The following is a 19,867-nucleotide window of genomic DNA, read 5'->3' on the forward strand; positions in this document are numbered from 1 at the left end:
TCCCCATGAGTTAAGTTTTGTTTGATTTGGCTTCATTTGACTCTAGTCTGAGGACTCTATAAACTGCAAAAAAGTATTTATGGCTTTGTAGTATAACAAAAATTAGATTTTTCTGTAGACTACTCTATAAGCATAAATATAACTTCAAGCATTAAGGGCATTATTAGACTATCAGTGACCCCCAGGCCTTAAGAGATCATCAAATCCAACCTTCTCATCAAAGGGGAAACCCTTTCTACAGCATCCCTGACAGATGCTCATTTGGCCTCTTTGGAAACATTTCTTGTAACAGGAACTTGTCTTGTTCTTTCATTTGGTGACTTAATTATTATAAAGTCTCTGCCTCTCTGTACTTTACCTATATTCACTCAGTACTCATAACAACATCTTAATGTTGTCATGATTAACATTAAGATTCTATAACCTTCATTTTATAGACAAAAAGACCAAAGCACAAAAGGCAAAGTTACCTGAGGTTACATCACTGTTCAAACCAGATATCACTACATAAGCCAGATTGCTCATAGCCTCCCCAGAAAAAGAATTGCTCCTGTTGCACCAAGTAACCTTATGAGGCTACACCACATAGGGAAAGCAGTTCTTTTCCTCTAGGAAAAGTATGTAAGGATTAGATTATATTGGCTGAAAATAATTCAGTAACATCCTCAAGTGTATTGGTCAATTTTAGGATCACAAGAGCATGAAATTAAGAGGTATGCTTACAAATGTACTGATTAAGATACTTATAACCAGAAGAGAATCCTTTGTAAAATTCTTATTTCAGGACCATTTAATCACTATTCATAGCCCCAATTACTAATCAGTTTATCATGCCTGCCAGTCAGCTTTTAGAGCACATATAGCAGTGAACTATCCCTGTGCTAGCTTTTCCAATTATAGAAGAGAGGTACAAATAAATCTAATGACTTTGTGTTTGTTTTTGTGAAATATCGCCCTTTATTAGGATTTTAAAATGTATTTTTCTTTTTTTGTTGTTTTTTTTTGTTTTGTTTTTTTGAGACAGAGTCTTACTCTGTTGCCTTGGCAAGAGTGCCGTGGTGTCAGCCTAGCTCACAGCAACCTCAAACTCCTGGGCTCAAGCAATCCTTCTGCCTCAGCCTTCCGAATCGCTGGGACTACAGGCATGGGCCACCATGCCAGGCTAATTTTTTCTATATATTTTTAGTTGACCAATTAATTTCTTTCTATTTTTAGTAGAGATGGGGTCTCACTCTTGCTCAGGCTGGTCTCGAACTCCTGAGCTCAAGCAATCCTCCTGCCTCAGCCTCCCACAGTGCTAGGATTACATGCATCAGCCACTGCGCCCAGCCAAATATATTTTTCTTTATGGACTATGGAAGTTTCATATTTTAAACCAATAAATTATTTTATTTCTTTTCTGGCTGCTAGGGAAATGAGGCAAGCCCAAGAGGGCTCAGTCATCTCTGACTAATAGAAGTTCAGAAAGTTTAATTGGCACAGCTATTCCAGAACTAGAAAAATATTAAAAACTAGTTTGCCTTTAACTTTGTTATTAAAAGTTGGATCAACATAATTATGTTCTAAAATAACTGCTTATTAAAAGTTATATGGGAAATATGTTCTTTTGGACTTTAAAGGAATAGCTAAGATCAACAGTACTCTGTACCAACAACAAGCCTGTGGGTAAATTTCGTGATTTCCCAGCATAGGCTAAGCAAACAGCCAAGGTACTAGTCCAATACCCCTGAAGCTGAGGAATAATAGCCCACATTTTGTGGTCAGCATGCAGCTAAGGATGAGCTGGGCTCCCACATGGCCATACCTTTGGAGTACTTAGGTGGGCTTCTTAACACCTACATGGGTACCTAAGACTCATCCAAATATGCATAATTAACATCTATAAAGCCTAAGCATGAAGAGAAGGCCCCAACCTCTCTCTTCTCATGTCTTTCATGCTCCTACTCTGGAATCAATCTAATTCTACCTTTCAAATCATTTCTGTTTTTCTTCCCTTACCCTCTTCATGCTCTTAAACATGAGCATTCTCTTATGATTAGCTTCTGCTCCTTTTTAGAATTTCATTCACTCTCAAGCCTTCCATTTTGACTTCTATGTAGATAAATCCTTGGATACATACCCCAGCCTACTCAGGCTTCAAATGCTATCTTTGCTGTGAAACCTACTCTGAACCCTATCCCAAAATAATCTTTTTCTCCTCTGAATTCCTGTAGCACTTGTCTTCACTATCCATTTCTTACCTGTTATTAATTACCTGGTGTCTTTGAATGTATATATTTGTGACTGTAAAATTATGCATATAATGTATTATAAGGAACCCAAGAAAATGAGTCACATTAGTCACCTCCCTATATAGGACCTATTCTTTAATTAGATCGTAAATTCCTTGAATTTAGCCCTGTTAGGTATGCTTGCCTCCCTGATAGTTCTTTGAATCATACCTCGTTTAAGAAACACAGGCCAGGCATGGTGGCTCACGCTGGTAATCCTAGCACTTTGGGAGGCCGAGGCAGATGGATCGCTCAAGGTCAGGAGTTCAAGACCAGCCTGAGCAAGAGTGAGATCCAGTCTCCACTAAAAATAGAAAGAAACTAGCTGGACAACTAAAAATATATAGAAAAAATTAGCCTGGCATGGTGGTACATGCCTGTAGTCCCAGCTACTCAGGAGGCTGAGGCAGAAGGATTGCTTGAGCCCAGGAGTTTGAGGTTGCTGTGAGCTAGGCTGATATCATGGCACTCTAGCCTGGGCAACAGAGACTTTGTCTTAAAAAAAAAAAAAAGAAACAGTCAATAAGTATTGAGTCAAAGGAGGATCACATCACTTACCAAAGATTCATTGCCATTCCTATTCTTTTTTCTTTCTTCCTGTTTTTTTTTTTGAGACAGAGTCTTGCTTTGTAGTCCAGGCTAGAGTGAGTGCTGTGGCATCAGCCTAGCTCACAGCAACCTCAAACTCCTGGGCTCAAGCAATCCTTCTGCCTCAGCCTCCCCAGTAGCTGGGACTACAGGCATGGGCCAACATGCCCGGCTAATTTTTTCTATATATATTAATTGGCCAATTAATTTCTTTCTATTTATAGTAGAGACGGGGTCTCGCTCTTGCTCAGGCTGGTTTCGAACTCCTGACCTTGAGCAATCCGCCTGCCTCGGCCTCCCAGAGTGCTAGGATTACAGGCGTGAACCACCGTGCCTGGCCCCTATTCTTTTTTCTATGGCTAGGACAAGTCACTTGTATTCATCTTCCCCAGTCAGCCACCTTCCACTATCTAGGCTTATGATCTTAGTAGTGCAGTACTGTTGCTCAGTCTTTATAATGAATCAAACATAAAAGAGAATGGTGGCTGGGCATGGTGGTGCCCATAATCCCAGCAGTTTGGGAGTCCAAGGCAAGAGAATCACTTGAGGCCAGGAGTTTGAGACCAGCCTGGGCAACATAGCAAGATCTCATCTCTAAAAAAAAAAAAAAAAAAAAAAAAAAATTGTTTTTTTAAATAGCTTGATGAGTTGAAGAGCAAGGAGAAATTTGGTGATGTTATAAGAAATGGAGGCAGAAAGTAACTGGAGATGCAGCTAAGATGTGGAGTAAAGGCCAGGTCAGCAAGGGTCTTGCATGATGTCATGCTAAGGAGGTCAGACTTTCTCCTCACTATGATTGGGAGGGCTTTTAATCAGGGAGATCAGATTTGCATAATTAGAATTATGGAAGATGGATTGGAAAAAAGAGGAAGGACTAGAAGAAGGTATACTAGTTAGGAATACTATTTCAGGACCTGAATTAAAACAGTAGTGATGGGAATTAAGAATGAGAAGATAGAATTGAAAGAATGTAGAGAAACAATGGACAGAACTTGATGACAGAAATGAGAGGTTTCTGCTTCAGACAACTGGGTGACAGGGAATACTGTTATCTGAAATAGAGGAGAAGCAGATTTAAAGATGGGTAGAGCAGGTGAGAAGATAATGAGCTCTAATTTTGAAAATGTTGAGTTTGCAGCACCCACAGGACATTTTCTTGAGATTGAGGATCTGGAGAAAGAGATTTGTGATAGGCATAATTCACTCCATAAACTTTACATCTATTTCAAAATACACTGTTCACTCTTAGCCCAAAGCACTCAACTACATTTCTTGCCCTACCTGTTTCACCAGATTTTCCTGTCCCTGGCTCCCAGTTTGTTATACTTTTAGTCTTGGTCAATTCATAACTCTTTTATGTTTATAAACTCTCTTTTTATTCATAACTCTCTTTTTTCATATAGCAGTTGTCTAAGTGTTAGACAATTAAACTCTTAGACATTATTAAACTTAACTTAATAGGATGTAAAGTTCTATGGAAACCCAGAGACTTCAGTCTGTTGGCACTTTACGTTAAATATTCACTGGTACTTTCCTGGAATGTTCCCTCTTTTCCAACTCACTTTTTCCAGCTGCCCGTGCACCTAGTCTTTACTGCCCTCCAGCTTCTCTTCTCTTAATCCCCCCTTTTCACACTGTTGGTCACTGCCTCATTCTTGAGATATTCTACATAGTGGGCTTCCAAGGTATCTGATTTCCTGACTACCTCCAACCTCTCTGGCTGTGATATTTCCTCAAACCCCTACATAAAAGTTAATATTTTGTAGGATTCTGTATTTAGCTTTCCTTATATCTCATTTTAGAATATACCCAGCATGGTCTCATCTACTTGCATGGCTTAACAATCATTTAAAATTATTCATGGATCTGAATCTCTAGCCTAGTCTTCGCAGTCCAAACCCAAATACTCAACTTCTTATAGGACACCTTTATTTGGATGTGTTCCACAGGCCCTTCAAATCAACTCATCCAAAATTAAGTTTTCCTCTTTCCCATAAACCTGGGCTTTCTCCTCCATTCTCATTCTCAGTGAATGGTATTATCATCTACCCAGTAATTTCGGAGACCTTGATTTCTCCTTTTCACATTCAATATGCCCTGAAATCCTATCAATTTTACATTTTAAAGGAGTATTTTCCTAGAAGAGAACATGATGTGTTTGAAGATAATGCAGGGTGTCCCAAAAGTCACCATACATAGGGAAATGGGGAACCATAGCTAAATGTGTCTTTATTTACAAAATATGCAATTTCCCATTTCCCCTATGTATGGTAGCTTTTGGGACACCATGTAAAATGGGAATGAGAATAGCTTACAGGGGAGACCAGCCTGACAGGAGGAAAGTTTTTTGAGAGATACTGGAAAATATGATTAGAATTGTTAGTTAAGTGGGAGAGTACCTTAGAAGGTAACTTAAAGGCCACATATAGTATTTCAGAGTTGATGTGGTCATAGAAACCACCAACATTAGGCAGGTGAATGAAATGGTAATTTCAAACTGAATTTTTTAAAAGTCAGTGATATGAAAAATGGGTGGAGAGATGAATTACAGCAACTATTTCCTTTGTAACTAGAAACAACCACTTCTTAGATTTCATTAACTACATGAGGAAAAAAACATATAAGTTCCAGCTAGAAGCTAAGAAAGTCTGAGCTTGGATTTAAATTTAAGTGTAAGTGCCACTTAAATATAAAAAATAATAAATTCTTATTGAAGAAAGCAAACTGAAGTTAGGTCTGTGACTGCATTAGTGTTAATTGTGTTGAAAATAATTACAGAAAGACATCATCTGATTGAAAAGTTTCTATCAGCCATTCCTTAATTATAGATCATCTTTTACTTGGATATATATGAATATATATATATTTTAACCACTCAATTGAAATGTGATGATGATTTCCTAAAACATCTGCATTTCCATATGCCTCAATAAAAATTTAGGTTAAATAAACTACATTATAGCCGGGCGCGGTGGCTCACGCCTGTAATCCTAGCACTCTGGGAGGCTGAGGCAGGCGGATTGCTCGAGGTCAGGAGTTCGAAACCAGCCTGTGCAAGAGCGAGACCCCGTCTCTACTATAAATAGAAAGAAATTAATTGGCCAACTAATATATATATATAAAATTAGCCGGGCATGGTGGCGCATGCCTGTAGTCCCAGCTACTCGGGAGGCTGAGGCAGCAGGATTGCTTGAGCCCAGGAGTTTGAGGTTGCTGTGAGCTAGGCTGACGCCACGGTACTCACTCTAGCCTGGGCAACAAGCAAGACTCTGTCTCAAAAAAAAATAAAATAAAATAAAATAATAAACTACATTATAGTATAGCACACTATATGATACATTTATCTATTGATAAACATGATAATTTCTTTTTTATTTGACTTAGATACTAATTAACTCAGAGTAAATAGACACCCTCCCTCCCCCTGCCAATGTTGTCAGTCTAATAATGACTAGCTAAATAAAATGGGGGGAAAGAAGTACAAATTAGGCAGCTCTAAATGCTGTGGTTCAAAAGCAAAGGAAAAAATTAAAATAGTTGCAGCAAACATTGCATCTTTTGGAAATAAACTATTTACCAGACAAAGAACTCAAAAAGTAAAAGCAAACGCACTTTATCTGATGTCAGGAATCTGGAGGAATTCAGCATTCAGTTTGGAAATGCAAAGAGACCATGAGTTTTAAAAGCACAGTTACTAAGAAACAAATAGTAGCCAAGGAATGACTAACCTGAGTTAGCAGTAAAAAACAAATAAACAAAAAAGACATTTAAAAAAATAATGGATGTGATAGATTTCAAAGCAAAGCTTTCTTCTTCCTCCTTGTGATTTTCCTCTTTTTCTCATTGCAATTTCAGTAATAAAGTTCTGTCAGATCCCAAATTACTTACATGAGGTCCTTGAAAGCACGACTCCCTGTGAGGATACATACTGATTTCCATGTCGAAGGCACAAGCTTCTCTCCTGGTGTGGTTTGAAATAATGAGCAGAGCAGCTGTTTGTTCTCTTGGGATAGCTGCCACAGAGCAGTCATCCATAGGCATCTGAATTCCAGACTAAATCTTAAGCCCCACCTCTCTGAAAAGGAAGAAAAAAAAATGTGGCTCTGAATTCTTCCTGTGTTCCTAGACAGTAGCTTGAAAGTGGAAGGACAGTTGGCATCTGTTACTTCCTGATTTTTTTTTTTTTTTTTTTTGAGACAGAGTCTCACTTTGTTGTCCAGGCTAGAGTGAGTGCCGTGGCGTCAGCCTAGCTCACAGCAACCTCAAACTTCTGGGCTCGAGTGATCCTTCTGCCTCAGCCTCCCGAGTAGCTGGGACTACAGGCATGTGCCACTATGCCCGGCTAATTTTTTTTTTTATATATATATATCAGTTGGCCAATTAATTTCTTTCTGTTTATAGTAGAGACGGGGTCTCGCTCTTGCTCAGGCTGGTTTTGAACTCCTGACCTTGAGCAATCCGCCCGCCTCGGCTTCCCAAGAGCTAGGATTACAGGCGTGTGCCACAGCGCCCGGCCACTTCCCGATTTTTGATATACCATTCCACCCAGTGATTTTATTTTCCACCAGAAAAATTTTTTTCTGAGTTTCTAAAGATAGAAACAAAAACTACAGTCAAAATCTCAATAGTCTTTATCACATCATTTTAATATATAGGTACGTACAAAACATTTATTGATATACTACTTTGATCAAAGAAGTAAAATAAAAGGATTAAACTAGAGGATTTTTCAAGATTTCTTAACAGTTACAGACCTCAAGATATTTAGAACCCTTAGCTTCATGAGATTGAAGGAAAATCAACATCGTTGCATTTTATCTAAGCTACATTAGAATAGAAAGTATGCTACATTATATAAAGGATGAACCTTGGGTTTTTTGGTTCTCAGGGACTCTCACAGCCAGATTGGTGGCAAGGGATACTGACTGATGATCTGCTTGTTGTCAAACAGGACTCTCCATTTCATTGGTAAATGGTCATTTGAACACATGAGCACCCTAGCCTTATCTGCTACACAACTTTACATTCCACTAAAGTAAAGCTTTACTAGAAAGAATCCCCGCCAGGCCTAGAAATTCTTAGTTAATCATCATATATTTACAGATTATGAAGCAAGCCACAGTCTGAACTTAAAGCATTGTCACAATCAGAGAAACCAACTGGGCCATAAAAGAGAAATCTTTAAATAACTCAAAATTTTATTATATTTCTTCTTAAATACAATAAAAGGCATATATGACCCTTAACATTTTTTGTTAAATTTCTACCTTTCATTCCTATCCGTTTCCTCACACCCAGTCTGCTCTTTTTCCTCTCTTTTTTTTTTTTTTTTTTTTTTGAGACAGAGTCTCGCTTTGTTGCCCAGGCTAGAGTGAGTGCCGTGGCGTCAGCCTAGCTCACAGCAACCTCAAACTCCTGGGCTCGAGTGATCCTTCTGCCTCAGCCTCCCGGGTAGCTGGGACTACAGGCATGCGCCACCATGCCCGGCTAATTTTTTATATATATATATCAGTTGGCCAATTAATTTCTTTCTATTTGTAGTAGAGACGGGGTCTCGCTCTTGCTCAGGCTGGTTTTGAACTCCTGACCTTGAGCAATCCGCCCGCCTCGGCCTCCCAAGAGCTAGGATTACAGGCGTGAGCCACAGCGCCCGGCCTCTTTTTCCTCTCTTAACGAAAAACCCTGAAAAAAGAGTCCTCTTATCCCCTCCCTCCTTTTTTAGTCTCTACCACTAAAGCCCAGCTGGACCCTCTTTGGAGGGGACTGGAGAGAGTACTTCTGAGTGGGCCAACATAGGATTCTCTTTTTCAAGCAGAGAAAGGAGTGGGTCTCATGGATAATAGTTATGCTTTCTCACTTCCTTTTGGTTAATCTTGACAGACATGCCCTCCCCCCAATAAAAATATCCAATATTTAATGCACTGACCATAGACTGCCTCTGGGACCTCACTTGAGAACTTACAACTCAGCAGGGAAAAAATAAGCCTTCCAATAGAAAAAGGGGCAGAGTAGGCCAGGCACCATGGCTCACGCCTGTAATCCCAGCACTTTGAGAGCCCAAGGCAGGAGGATTTCTTGGGGCCAGGAGTTCCAGACCAGCCTGGGCAACATAGTGAGGACCTGTATCTACAAAACTTACAAAAATTATCCAGGCATAATGATGTATGCCTATAGTTCCACCTATTCAGGAGGCTGAGGCAGGAGGATTGCTTGACCAGGAGTTTGTGGTTGCTGTGAGCTGTGGTGACACCACCGCACTCTAGCCCAGGCAACAGAATGAGCTGCTGTCTCAAAAAAAGGAAAAAGGGCATAGTAGGACTAGGGAACTCACAAAGAAAGAAATACAGAATTAATGAGCACCTCTCAACCAAATCCCTATCTTATTACTATTTGAGAAAATGCAAATATTTTTGCCTCTGAAACTAGCAAAGTAAAAAATTAAGTTAAAATGTCCAATGCTGGAGTGGGTTCAGGAAAAGAATTATCATATGACACAGCAATTCTGCTTGTAGGTATATATCCCAGAGAAATGAAAATATATATTACCATGTATAAAAATTTGTATACAGATGTTCATAGCAGCATTATTCACATCAGCAAAAAGTCGAAACAACACAAACCTTCATCAATGATGAATAATTAAATAAAATGTGCTATATTCATATAAGAGAATATTATTCAGCAATAAAAAGGAGTGAAGTACTGATAAATGCTATAATACGAACCTTGAAAACATTATGCTAAGTGAAAAAAGCCAGTCACAAAAGACCACATATATGATTTTGTGCATAATAGGCAAATCTAGAGCGACCAAAAGCAGATTAGTGGTTGACTGGGTTAAAATATTTGTAGGGAAAAGGGAGTGATTACAAATGGGTACAGGATTTCTTTTTGTGGTGATGAAAATGTTCTAAAATTAATTGTGATGGTGGTTGCACAACACTACAAACATACTAAAAACCATTGAATCATACACTCTAAATGGGTGAATTGTATGTTATGTGAATTGTAACACAATAAAGCTATTATTATAAAGAAAGAAAACTGGTAATGGAGCTTGTTAAATGAAAGTTTCTTTGAGGAAAACAAAACAATTATGTTCCTAGCCTGCATGATAAATGAGTGACAGGAGGACATGGAGAATGACAGTTACATAGCTTCTGTGCATATACTGGCAGAGTGACTTGTTTTTATCCCATTCCTTTGATAATCTATTTGAAAGCTATATTCCTTGTGATCTAATCCCTACACTGAATTGAAAGAAATAAACACTGGTCTTACTCTGAAAGTCATAAAGAATAGTGTTGATCTTTACTATGAATTACTTTAATTGGACTGCACAGGAATTTTATTCAGAAAGCTTTGAAACCTTTTCACACAGTTCTCCTTGTCCCCACAGTGTCCTAGATGTTAAAATTTCCATTTCTCCTTCTCTCCACAGGGTTCTCCCTGCTGCTTTTCTGAATCACTTCCATCTTCATGTTTCTCCCCAAATCTGACCTATCCTACAGAATGCAGGAATTCTGGTGAATAAAATTCTCCATCTGGTTACACTTCCTTTGAACAAATATTTAGTGAATGCCTGCTGTGGTCTGAGAGCTCTGCTATGAATAATCTCGTACATTTGGGTAAGCTTCTTCTGTCTACATAGTTACTTTCCAGTCCATTATTTAGGATAGGAGTCATCTAACTTTTTCTATATAGAGCCAGATGTTTTAGGCTTTGCAGGCCATGTCTCTATCACAGCCATTCCACTCTGCCCTTGTAGTGCTAAAGTAGCCATACTCAATGTATAAATGAATGAGGATGGCTATGTTCCATTGAGACTTTATTTACAAAAATGGGTAGTGGGCTGGAATTGGCCCCTGAGCTGTGGTCTGACAACTCCTGATTTAGAATGACCCAGTGAAATAGACGTTACTGGCTCTGTTATATCCATGGGGGAAGGAACTTAGATTCAGATAAATTAAGTAGTTTGCCCAAAGTCACACAAGCAGGAACAAGTGGCTGACCCAGGTCTCACATCTAGAATTTGATTGTAATGCCACTGCTGTTTCAATCACACCATCCTGTCACTCTACTCAGATGGCTTGTGTCGAGAGTGACAAGCTTCTCAACCTACATGCCATACTTTGATTATGAGTTATGTAAATTTTGATGTTTCTATAAATTACTATGCAGTTATTCAAGATAACATTTGCGGCCGGGCGCGGTGGCTCATGCCTGTAATCCTAGCTCTCTGGGAGGCCGAGGCGGCTGGATTGCTCGAGTTCAGGAGTTCGAAACCAGCCTAAGCAAGAGCGAGACCCTGTCTCTACTATAAATGGAAAGAAATTAATTGGCCAACTAAAAATATATACAAAAAAATTAGCCGGGCATGGTGGCGCATGCCTGTAGTCCCAGCTACTCAGGAGGCTGAGGCAGGAGGATCGCTTGAGCCTAGGAGTTTGAGGTTGCTGTGAGCTAGGCTGACGCCACAGCACTCACTCTAGCCTGGGCAACAAAGTGAGACTCTGTCTCAAAAAAAACACAAAAAACAAAAAAAAAGCAAGATAACATTTGCAATGAGAGAACTCATGGATAAATATGAAACCATGTGAATCAGAAGGCAAGGCACAAAATTGGATATGGTGTTGTGATTATGTGGAAGAAAAAATACATAAAGAACTTAAAGGAAGTATATTAGGATATTAGCAATTATTGCCTTATTGTAGATGGGTGACTGACTTTTTCATGCTTATTTATATGTTTTGTATTTTGCATAGTTTACAATGAGAATTATTACTTTGTGAATCAGTAAATAAACATTTTTAAATGAAAGCATATGCATTTTGAGGATGCTTACAATCAAATTTTTTTTGTAGGATAAAGTGGTTGGATATGGTCACTGGCTGGAACAAGAGAAATATGTTTAGCCTTAGATAAAGCAGAAGATACAGTTTTTAATCGGGCAAAGCCCTGGTCTGTTTAAGGCTAAGCTTTACAGAATGACAGAATTGTGACAAGCCTTGGCCTGGGCAACCCTAATTTTCAGCCATGTGGCATGGTCCACCTTAGTGGACTACTTTACATTCCCCTTTTTCTTGAAATTAAGAGCAAAGAGATCTTTGGAGAGGTTAAGACTTCTCTTCAAACTCACAGCTTTTTTATCCCTAGGTGCTGCAATGGTGGCAACATTAACAAACATTTCTTATTTTTAGTAGAGACAGGGTCTTTATATGTTGCCTAGGCTGGCTTCAAGTGATTCTCCTGCCTTGACCTCCCAAAGTGCTGGGATTACAGGTGTGAGCCACTATGCCCAGCCCATAAATGTTCTTGATGGCATCTAGAATGGTGAATTCTTTCCAGAAGGTTTTCAATTTATTTCTCCCAGATCCATCAACAGAATCACTCTCTATGGAAGCTACAGCCTTACAAAATGTATTTCTTAAATAATAAGACTTGAAAGTCAAAATTACTCCATCCATGGGCTACAGAATGGATGTTGTATTAGCAGGCATGGAAACAACATTCATCTCCTTGTACACCTCCATCAGAGTTCTTGGATGGCCAGGTACATTGTCAATAAGCAGTAATGTCTTGAAAGAAATCTTCCTTTCTGAGCAGTAGGTCTCAAATGTGGGTTCAAAATTTTCAGTAAACCATACTGTAAACAGATGTGCTGTCACCCAAGCTTTGTTGTTCCGTGTATAGAACACAGGCAGAGTAGATTTAGCATACTACCTCAGGGCCCTTGAATTTTTAGAATGGCAAATGAGCATTGGCTTCAACTTAAAGTCACCAGCTGCATTGGCTCCTAACAAGAGAGTCAGCTTATGCTTTGAAGCCAGGAATTGACTTCTCCTCTCTAGCTATGAAAGTTCTAGATGGCATTCTCTTCCAATAGAAGGCTGTTTTGTCTACATTGAAAATCTGTTGTTTAGTGTAGCCACCTTCATCAATGATCTTAGCTAGATCTTCTAGGTAACTTGATAAAGCTTCTACATGAGCACTTGCTGCTTCACCTTGCACTTTTATGTGATGGAGATGGCTTCTTTCCTTAAACCTCATGAACCAGCCTCTCTGCTTTTTTCAAATTTTTCTTCTGCAGCTTTCTTACCTCTTTCAGCCTTCATAGAATCAAAGAAAGTTAGGGCCTTGCTCTGGATTAAGCTTTGGTTTAAGACCACGGTCCCCAACCTTTTTGGCACCAGGGACTGGTTTCATAGAAGACAATTTTTCCACAGACTGGGGAGGTGCAGGGGGTGGGGGTATGGTATCAGGATGATTCAAGTGCATTACATTTATTGTGCAGTCAGACCTCTCTGCTAATGATAATCTGTATCTGCAGCTGCTCCCCAGCACTAGCATTGCCGCCTCAGCTCCACCTCAGATCATCAGGCATTAGATTCTCATAAGGGGCAAGCAACCTAGATCCCTTGCGTGTGCATTTTACAGTAAGGTTCCAGCTCCTATGAGAATCTAATGCTGCCGCTGATCTGACAGGAGGCCAAGCTCAGGCAGTGATGTCTGGATGGGGAGCAGCTGTAAATACAGATGAAGCTGCACTCACTCACCTGCCACTTACCTCCTATTATGTAGCCCATTTCCTAACAAGCCACAGATAGTACTGATCTACAGCCCAAGGGTTGGGGACCTCAAGTCTGAGTGAATCTTGTAGCTGGTTTGATCTTCTATCCAGATCACTCATATCAACAACAAGGCTGTTTTACTTGCTTATCATTCATATGTTCGCTGAAGTAGCACTTTTCATTTCCTTCAAGAACTTTTCCTTTGTATTCCTTTGTATAAGCTTTTGGCATATCTTAGCTTTCAACATGCCTTCTTCACTAAGCTCAATTATTTCTAGCTTTTGATTTAAAGTGAGAGATGTGACTCCTCCTTTGACTTGAACACTTGGAGGTCATTGTAGTGTTTGGCCTAATTTCAGTATTGTGTTTCAGGGAATAAGGATACCCAAGGACAGGGAGAGAAAGGAGGGATGGCTGGTAAGTGGAGCAGTCAGAACACACATAGCCTTTATCAATTAAGTGTGCCATCTTATATGGGCATGATTTGTGGCACCTCAAAACAATTATTATACAATGGTAACAACAAGGATCACTGATTACAGATCTCTATAACAGATATGATAAGGAAATATGATATGATAAGGATAAAGCTGGAAATATTGCAAGAATTACCAAAATGTCACATATAGAGACACGTAGTGAGCACATTGGAAAAATTGCTGTTGGAAAAATTGCACCAATAGACTTGCTTGACTTGGGTTGCAACAAATCTTCAATCTGTAAAAAGTACAATATCTGCAAAGTACAATAAAGTAAATTGCAATAAAATGAGGCATACCTGTACTCAAAGAGTATAAGTTGATAAATAAATACAAATTTATACTAATAAAACATCCTGATTATTGGAGTGGATTTTATAGTATGATTTTTTTTAAAGACACAGGATTTGAAATCAGACCTAACCTCACAATCTTCTAGTAACTGAATTAATGTTTATGTAAACTAACTACTCTAGATTGGAAAATATAACATCATTGTTCTTTATTGCTTATATAAACAAGACTAGGCCTTAGGTCTATGGCTTTAACGGAAACGACTTGTAACTCCACGTGTCAAATTCACCTCCATGCCTTACTTTAATTTGCCATGTTTTTTTCGACAGCAAAGACCAACAAATGAAACTTCTCATTTGAAAGAGGCTCTGCAGTTAAATTTCGGTTCTAATATCCTACACAGCACTTTCCTGGCACCCTGTGAGATGGAGGAGGAGCAGGCACCAAGCAGATTTCTGGAAATCAGTGACCACAAGCTATGTTTTCAGAGAGGTGAGAGGCTGGGAAATTAACTGAGCAGACAGTGAACTCCTGGAAGGCAGGGGCATCTAGGTGTCCCTCGTACTTTGAAGAGTGCCTGACTCCTAGTATACTTAAAACAAATGTGTACCGACTTGAGAAACAGTGACAGCAAGTAGGTCCAGGGCTGAGCAGAAGGAATAAGGCCTTCCTTCTAGGCCTGAAAAAGAGAATCAGGACTGCATCTTTAGTGCTGTCTGAAGAGTGAGGCATACAGGCCTGAGGTGCTGTGCAGGCAATAGATGCTGACTATCACGAGGAAGCAGAAGTGAGCTATTTGGGCAAAGTGGGACCTTGGCAGGAGGTGGGAGGAGACTGGAAATGAAAGGTCCTGAGGAAGAGATGATTGCCTCTCGCCTCCTGCTTGTGTGTGTGCGTGAGTGCAAGGTGTGGACCAGCCACAGCAGTAGAGAAGTGAGATAGATGAGCTTCTTGCCATTTCCCAGTTGTATTAGCTTCCTGCAGCTGTCATAACAAATGACTGCAAATGGTGGCTTTAAACAACAGAAATTTATTATCCTATACTTCTGGAAGCTGGAGGTCAAAAATCAAGGCACCAGCAGGATCACATTCCCTCTGGAGTCTGTAGGGGTGAATGCTTCTTTGGCTCTTCCAGCTGCTGGTGGCTGCAGGCATTCCTAGGCTTACTTGGTTTGTGGCCACATCACTCCAGTCTCTTCTGTTTTCATATGACCTTCTCCTCTTCTATGTGTCTCTCCTCTGTGTTTCTCTTATAAGGACACTTGTCATTGGATTTCGGGTCTACCTGGATAACCCAGGATAATCTCCTTGTCTTCAGGTAACACACAGGTTCCAAGGATTTGGGTGGCTGTGATGGTTAATTTTATGTGTCAAATTGGCTGGACCATGCTACCAGGATATTTGGCCAAACATTATTCTGGATGTTTTTATGAGGATGTTTTGGATGAGTTCTCCATGCATAATGGTAGACTCTGAGTAAAGTGGATTCCCCTCCATAGCGTGGGTGGGCTTTATCCAGTCAGTTGAAGGCTTGAATAGATCAAAACTTCTGTCAAGCAGTAGGGAATTCCATCAGCAGACTGCCTTTGGACTTCATCTGCAATATCTGCTCTTCCTGGGCCTCCAGTCTTACTGCCTTTGGACTCGAACAGAATTCTTTCCTGACTCTCCAGCCAACGGCTTCCTCTCAGATTTTGGATTCACCAAGCCTCCACAATTGCATGAGCCAATTCCTTCAAAAATGTCTACACACACACATATATTTTTATATATACACACACATATATATATATATATGTATATATATATATATATATATATCCCATACATATATATGAGAGAGATCCTATTGATTCTGTTTCTCTGGAGAACACTGACTAATTTAGGGGGCCACCATTCAACCCATTATACCACTATGCAATCTAGAGAAGAGCTTCTCAAACCTGAATGTGCATATGATCTTGTTCTAGTGCAGATTCAAGCTCCCAGGTGCTGCTGGTGCTGCTGGTTAGAGTGACCAACACATCCTAGGACTACCCAAGTTTTAGCACTGAAAGTCCCTTGTCCCAGGAAATCTCTGAGCTCCAGGCAAAATGGGCTGATTTGTGACCCTATCGCTTGTCCATGAACCATACTTTGAGCAGAAAGGTGTTAGAGATCTCTGTGAGAGGGGGAAATTGGGAAAACTTGGCCTTTCTCAAATATGGGGATAAGTGTAAAAGTATATCCTTCTATAGATAAATCTGTGTTAATTCCCAACATAAAGTGTCATGGACGGCTGTACAGTTATTCTCTAAGGGTCTCCTTTTTCCAGTGCTTTTATTTCTTTGAATTTTCTATCAGATCAGCTTGAAAGCTTCAGTCAGGGTGGTTTCTTATCAACTCCCCTACAGTGGCTCAGCATATGGACTCACCACTGACTTCACTGGGACAGGGAAACTCCCAGGACACTTCCTCATCCTTCTTCCCCAACGCCGAACATTTCTCTATACATTCACTTGCTCCCTTTTCCTTGGCTGGCAGATAGCGGAAGGAGCAAGCTTTGAGGTCAGCCAGAGCTGTGCTTGAATTCTGGCTCTTCATTTATAGTTGCTTACTCCTGGACAAATTAACTTCTCTAAGGTTGATAATACTTCTGAAGAGGTGATATTGAGAAAGCTGTTACTAGTTGAAGGCGATGCCTACGCAAAGTGCACGCCCAGCGCCTGATGCTCAGTGAAGTTCCTTCTTCTCCCCCTCGCCCCAGGCAGAAGGGTGACACGGGGATGTAGGCAGTGGGGGAGCCTGTTCCTCGGTCTCAATGACTGCCACATCTGCTGTACCAAGCACTGCTTTTAATCATTTTACTTATATCTTTCTCAGAATCAACTTTAAATCAATTCCTTCTTTTCACTTTGCCTTTCCTAACCAATACTTTTTTTGAAATCATGGGTTCAACATGCTAATTATATATTTTTCTAATGTACAGTAAATATATTTAGTCACTTATTCGAGAGATAGAGTGTCTTTTATGCTCTTGATAGAATTAACATGCTAGTTATATATATATTTTCTAATATACATTATAACAAATACATTCAGGTAGTCATTCATTCAGCAGAGTGCCTTTTTATGTTAGAACAGCCTGGCACAATTCTAAGTTCTTGAGCCACTCATGTTGATCCCAGACCCCAGTCACACCTGTGATTAAGGTCGATGACTTAGGAAGTTCGGTTAGCCAAGTCAGGGTCCACCAAATTTTAGGCCTTGGGCTGGAAGCTTTCTTCTACTTTTCATATGCACCCCTGCAACAGGAGTGAAGGAAGTTAGAAGGGGTGGGAGCATCTATTTTAGGGCCTGGGCACCTTGTTCTTGCTTTCTCATCTATTTCTTCCTTAAGGGAGACGGAAAGAAAAATAGACTCAAGCCTGCCCTGAGGCCTTGAGTGTGTGTGCATGAGGGGCTGTATCCTCTCTCTCTCGTTCCCTTCATGTCCTCTTTCCAGACTTTCCAGACAGCGGCATGAGTAAATTGGCCCAGGGCCTGCAATGAGTGGGCAAGCCAGCCTCGCTTACCTCCCACAGGCCTTCACCTTCTCACATTGCTTTGGGCTCCAGGCTTCCACACTGATAAGATCCCAAGATTCAGATTTGGGGACAGGAGTTTAACCCCCTTTAGGCTAAGCTGAGAGCTTGCCACCCAGCTTTATCAGTGTTTGTCAGTGTTTGTGCTCTGGGGAATCACACTCTGCTTCAACCATCCTGGTGATGGTTATCTTCAGCAGGACTTGGCTCTGTCAATTATTTCCTTTTCTTTTGCATCTACAATCTCTTCTTTTCTCTGGGGGGCCTCCCCCTCTGTGTACCAACATGTACCTCCATGACAAAACAAAACAAGCGATCCAAACCAGTTCTTTCTACCATCCTACCACCCTCTACATGTCAATGCCACCTCTTCCCTTCCTTTTGTGGCACTGATATTATGAGAGTGGGTTACCTGCAGTGTCTCCTAAAAGTCATCAGTGACCCTTATCTCCCTCTGCAGCCTGGGACCCTCTCTTGGACCCACACTAGAAGGCCTTGGGTACCTTCCCAAGGCTCTTCCTGGCTCTTCTTCTCCTCCCCCTGACCAGTGAGGGTCCTGGGGGGCTGTGTCCTCTGCCTCTTTTCCCCTCTCCTCACACTCATCCTGTCTTGGAGCAGCCCCATCTGTGCCATCTCCTGCCCTTCAACACTGTGCACCTTCGGGCTCTACAGGGAGCAGGACTGCAGCGTTTGTTTCATTCTCCTTCCCTCTCAGAGCCCAGAACTAGAAATAGAACCATGGAAAGCCTCATGACAAGGCCTCTGGGAAGTTCAGTGGGAACAATTCAGGGTTTCAGAAGGAAGTGTGATCCCTGGAGCCAGCTGGTTCAGAAGAACAAAGGGATTTATAAAGAATGAGACGTACCAGACCAGCTGTGTTGCCTTCTATTGACAACACGCAAACTGGTCCTCGGGGTAGGGGTAACGTGCAGACAGACATAGGCACCTAGGTTTCAGAGAGGCGTCAACCAAAGGCTGTCATAATAGTCCTATGGACAAGAAGACCTGGGCCAGGTGGGAGTGAAGTGAAACCATTGTCCTAAGGAGTCGTGGATGGGACTTAGGGAAAAGGAGGGGTTCTGGAGACACCATGACAGGGTCACTCAAGGCTCCTCACGAGATGCTGAGGGGAAAATAAAGGGCTGAGGAGTGCTCTAAGACTTCTGTGGACAGGCCCTGGTCCCTGCTGCTATTTCAAGGCTCCCCTAACACACCAACTGTGATCACTGGTGTTGTCTGTGAAGACCTGGAGCCCCTTACAGATGTTCCTTTGTACCAGGTAGTAGTAAAACCTGTTTCAAACTGGGTTCTGACTGCAGCTGACAGAAAGCTCCCTGCTTCACCATTCAGCAAACAGGCCCCTGGCAAAAGAGTGAAAGGTGCTGTCCTAGAGGCACACTGACGTGTTGCTGGAAGCACACATTCCTTCATACACTTGGGCAGACCTGCTGGAAAGTAATGTGGCAATAGAAGCAGGTGAAACTCAGGAAAAAAACAGCAGGAATCCCCAGGCTCTGATTTATCAACAACAGATATTTCTTGCTAAGTTGTAGAACCCATGAGACCCTGGTCTGGGCAGTGTGTGTGTGTGTGTGTAATATAAAATAAAATATGCAAACACAGAGTGAAAGAGTAGATGATATGGGTGGTAGGGTAGAGTAAGAGCTGAACTCAGGATCAGGGAGCTAGAGGAAGAAATGAGACCTGTTGAGACTTGTGGCCTAAGCCAGCAAATTTTGTATGTGTAGGATCTCCATGAATTGTCTTGAAATTTCCAAGAGATGGTGCCCAAGAGGAGGTATCTATCCTGCAGAAGATAAATAACGATGTTGATCAGCGAGGCCAGGCGTTGATAGGAAGAGCCTATGACTGAGAGAAGCAGGGCAGCAGAAGGTCTCAAGAGTTGTTAAGAACATGCAGCACCTTCCCTTTTCCTTCTCGTCTCTTTTCTGTTATGGGGGGGGGGGTCAAAATCAAGACAAATAATTTAAGGATTTTCCCCTCCAGGTCTTCTCTCTTTTTCTTAACAATACTTATTGTTCATGAAATATATCAAATAATAGAGACAAGAATAGGAAAAAAATATATAGCAACCCAGCATT

At 40.9% G+C, this 19,867-nt stretch overlaps 1 protein-coding gene across 2 annotated transcripts in view; it reads right to left on the reverse strand.

The window, feature by feature from the left end:
• Positions 1 to 19,867, reverse strand: part of GNE (glucosamine (UDP-N-acetyl)-2-epimerase/N-acetylmannosamine kinase) — a 77,096-nt gene that overhangs the window by 47,937 nt on the left and 9,292 nt on the right. The window contains exon 2 of one of the 2 annotated variants that reach the window (XM_012769954.3): positions 6,747 to 6,933. In XM_012769954.3, the coding sequence (XP_012625408.1) occupies positions 6,747 to 6,899 (153 nt within the window). In that variant the 5' untranslated portion in view covers positions 6,900 to 6,933. Of the gene's footprint in view, positions 1 to 6,746; positions 6,979 to 19,867 lie in introns of those variants that run through there. The other variant, XM_012769955.2, reaches the window with a different exon arrangement.

Source organism: Microcebus murinus, chromosome 12, assembly GCF_040939455.1.
Source record: "Microcebus murinus isolate Inina chromosome 12, M.murinus_Inina_mat1.0, whole genome shotgun sequence".
Lineage (NCBI taxonomy): Eukaryota > Metazoa > Chordata > Mammalia > Primates > Cheirogaleidae > Microcebus > Microcebus murinus.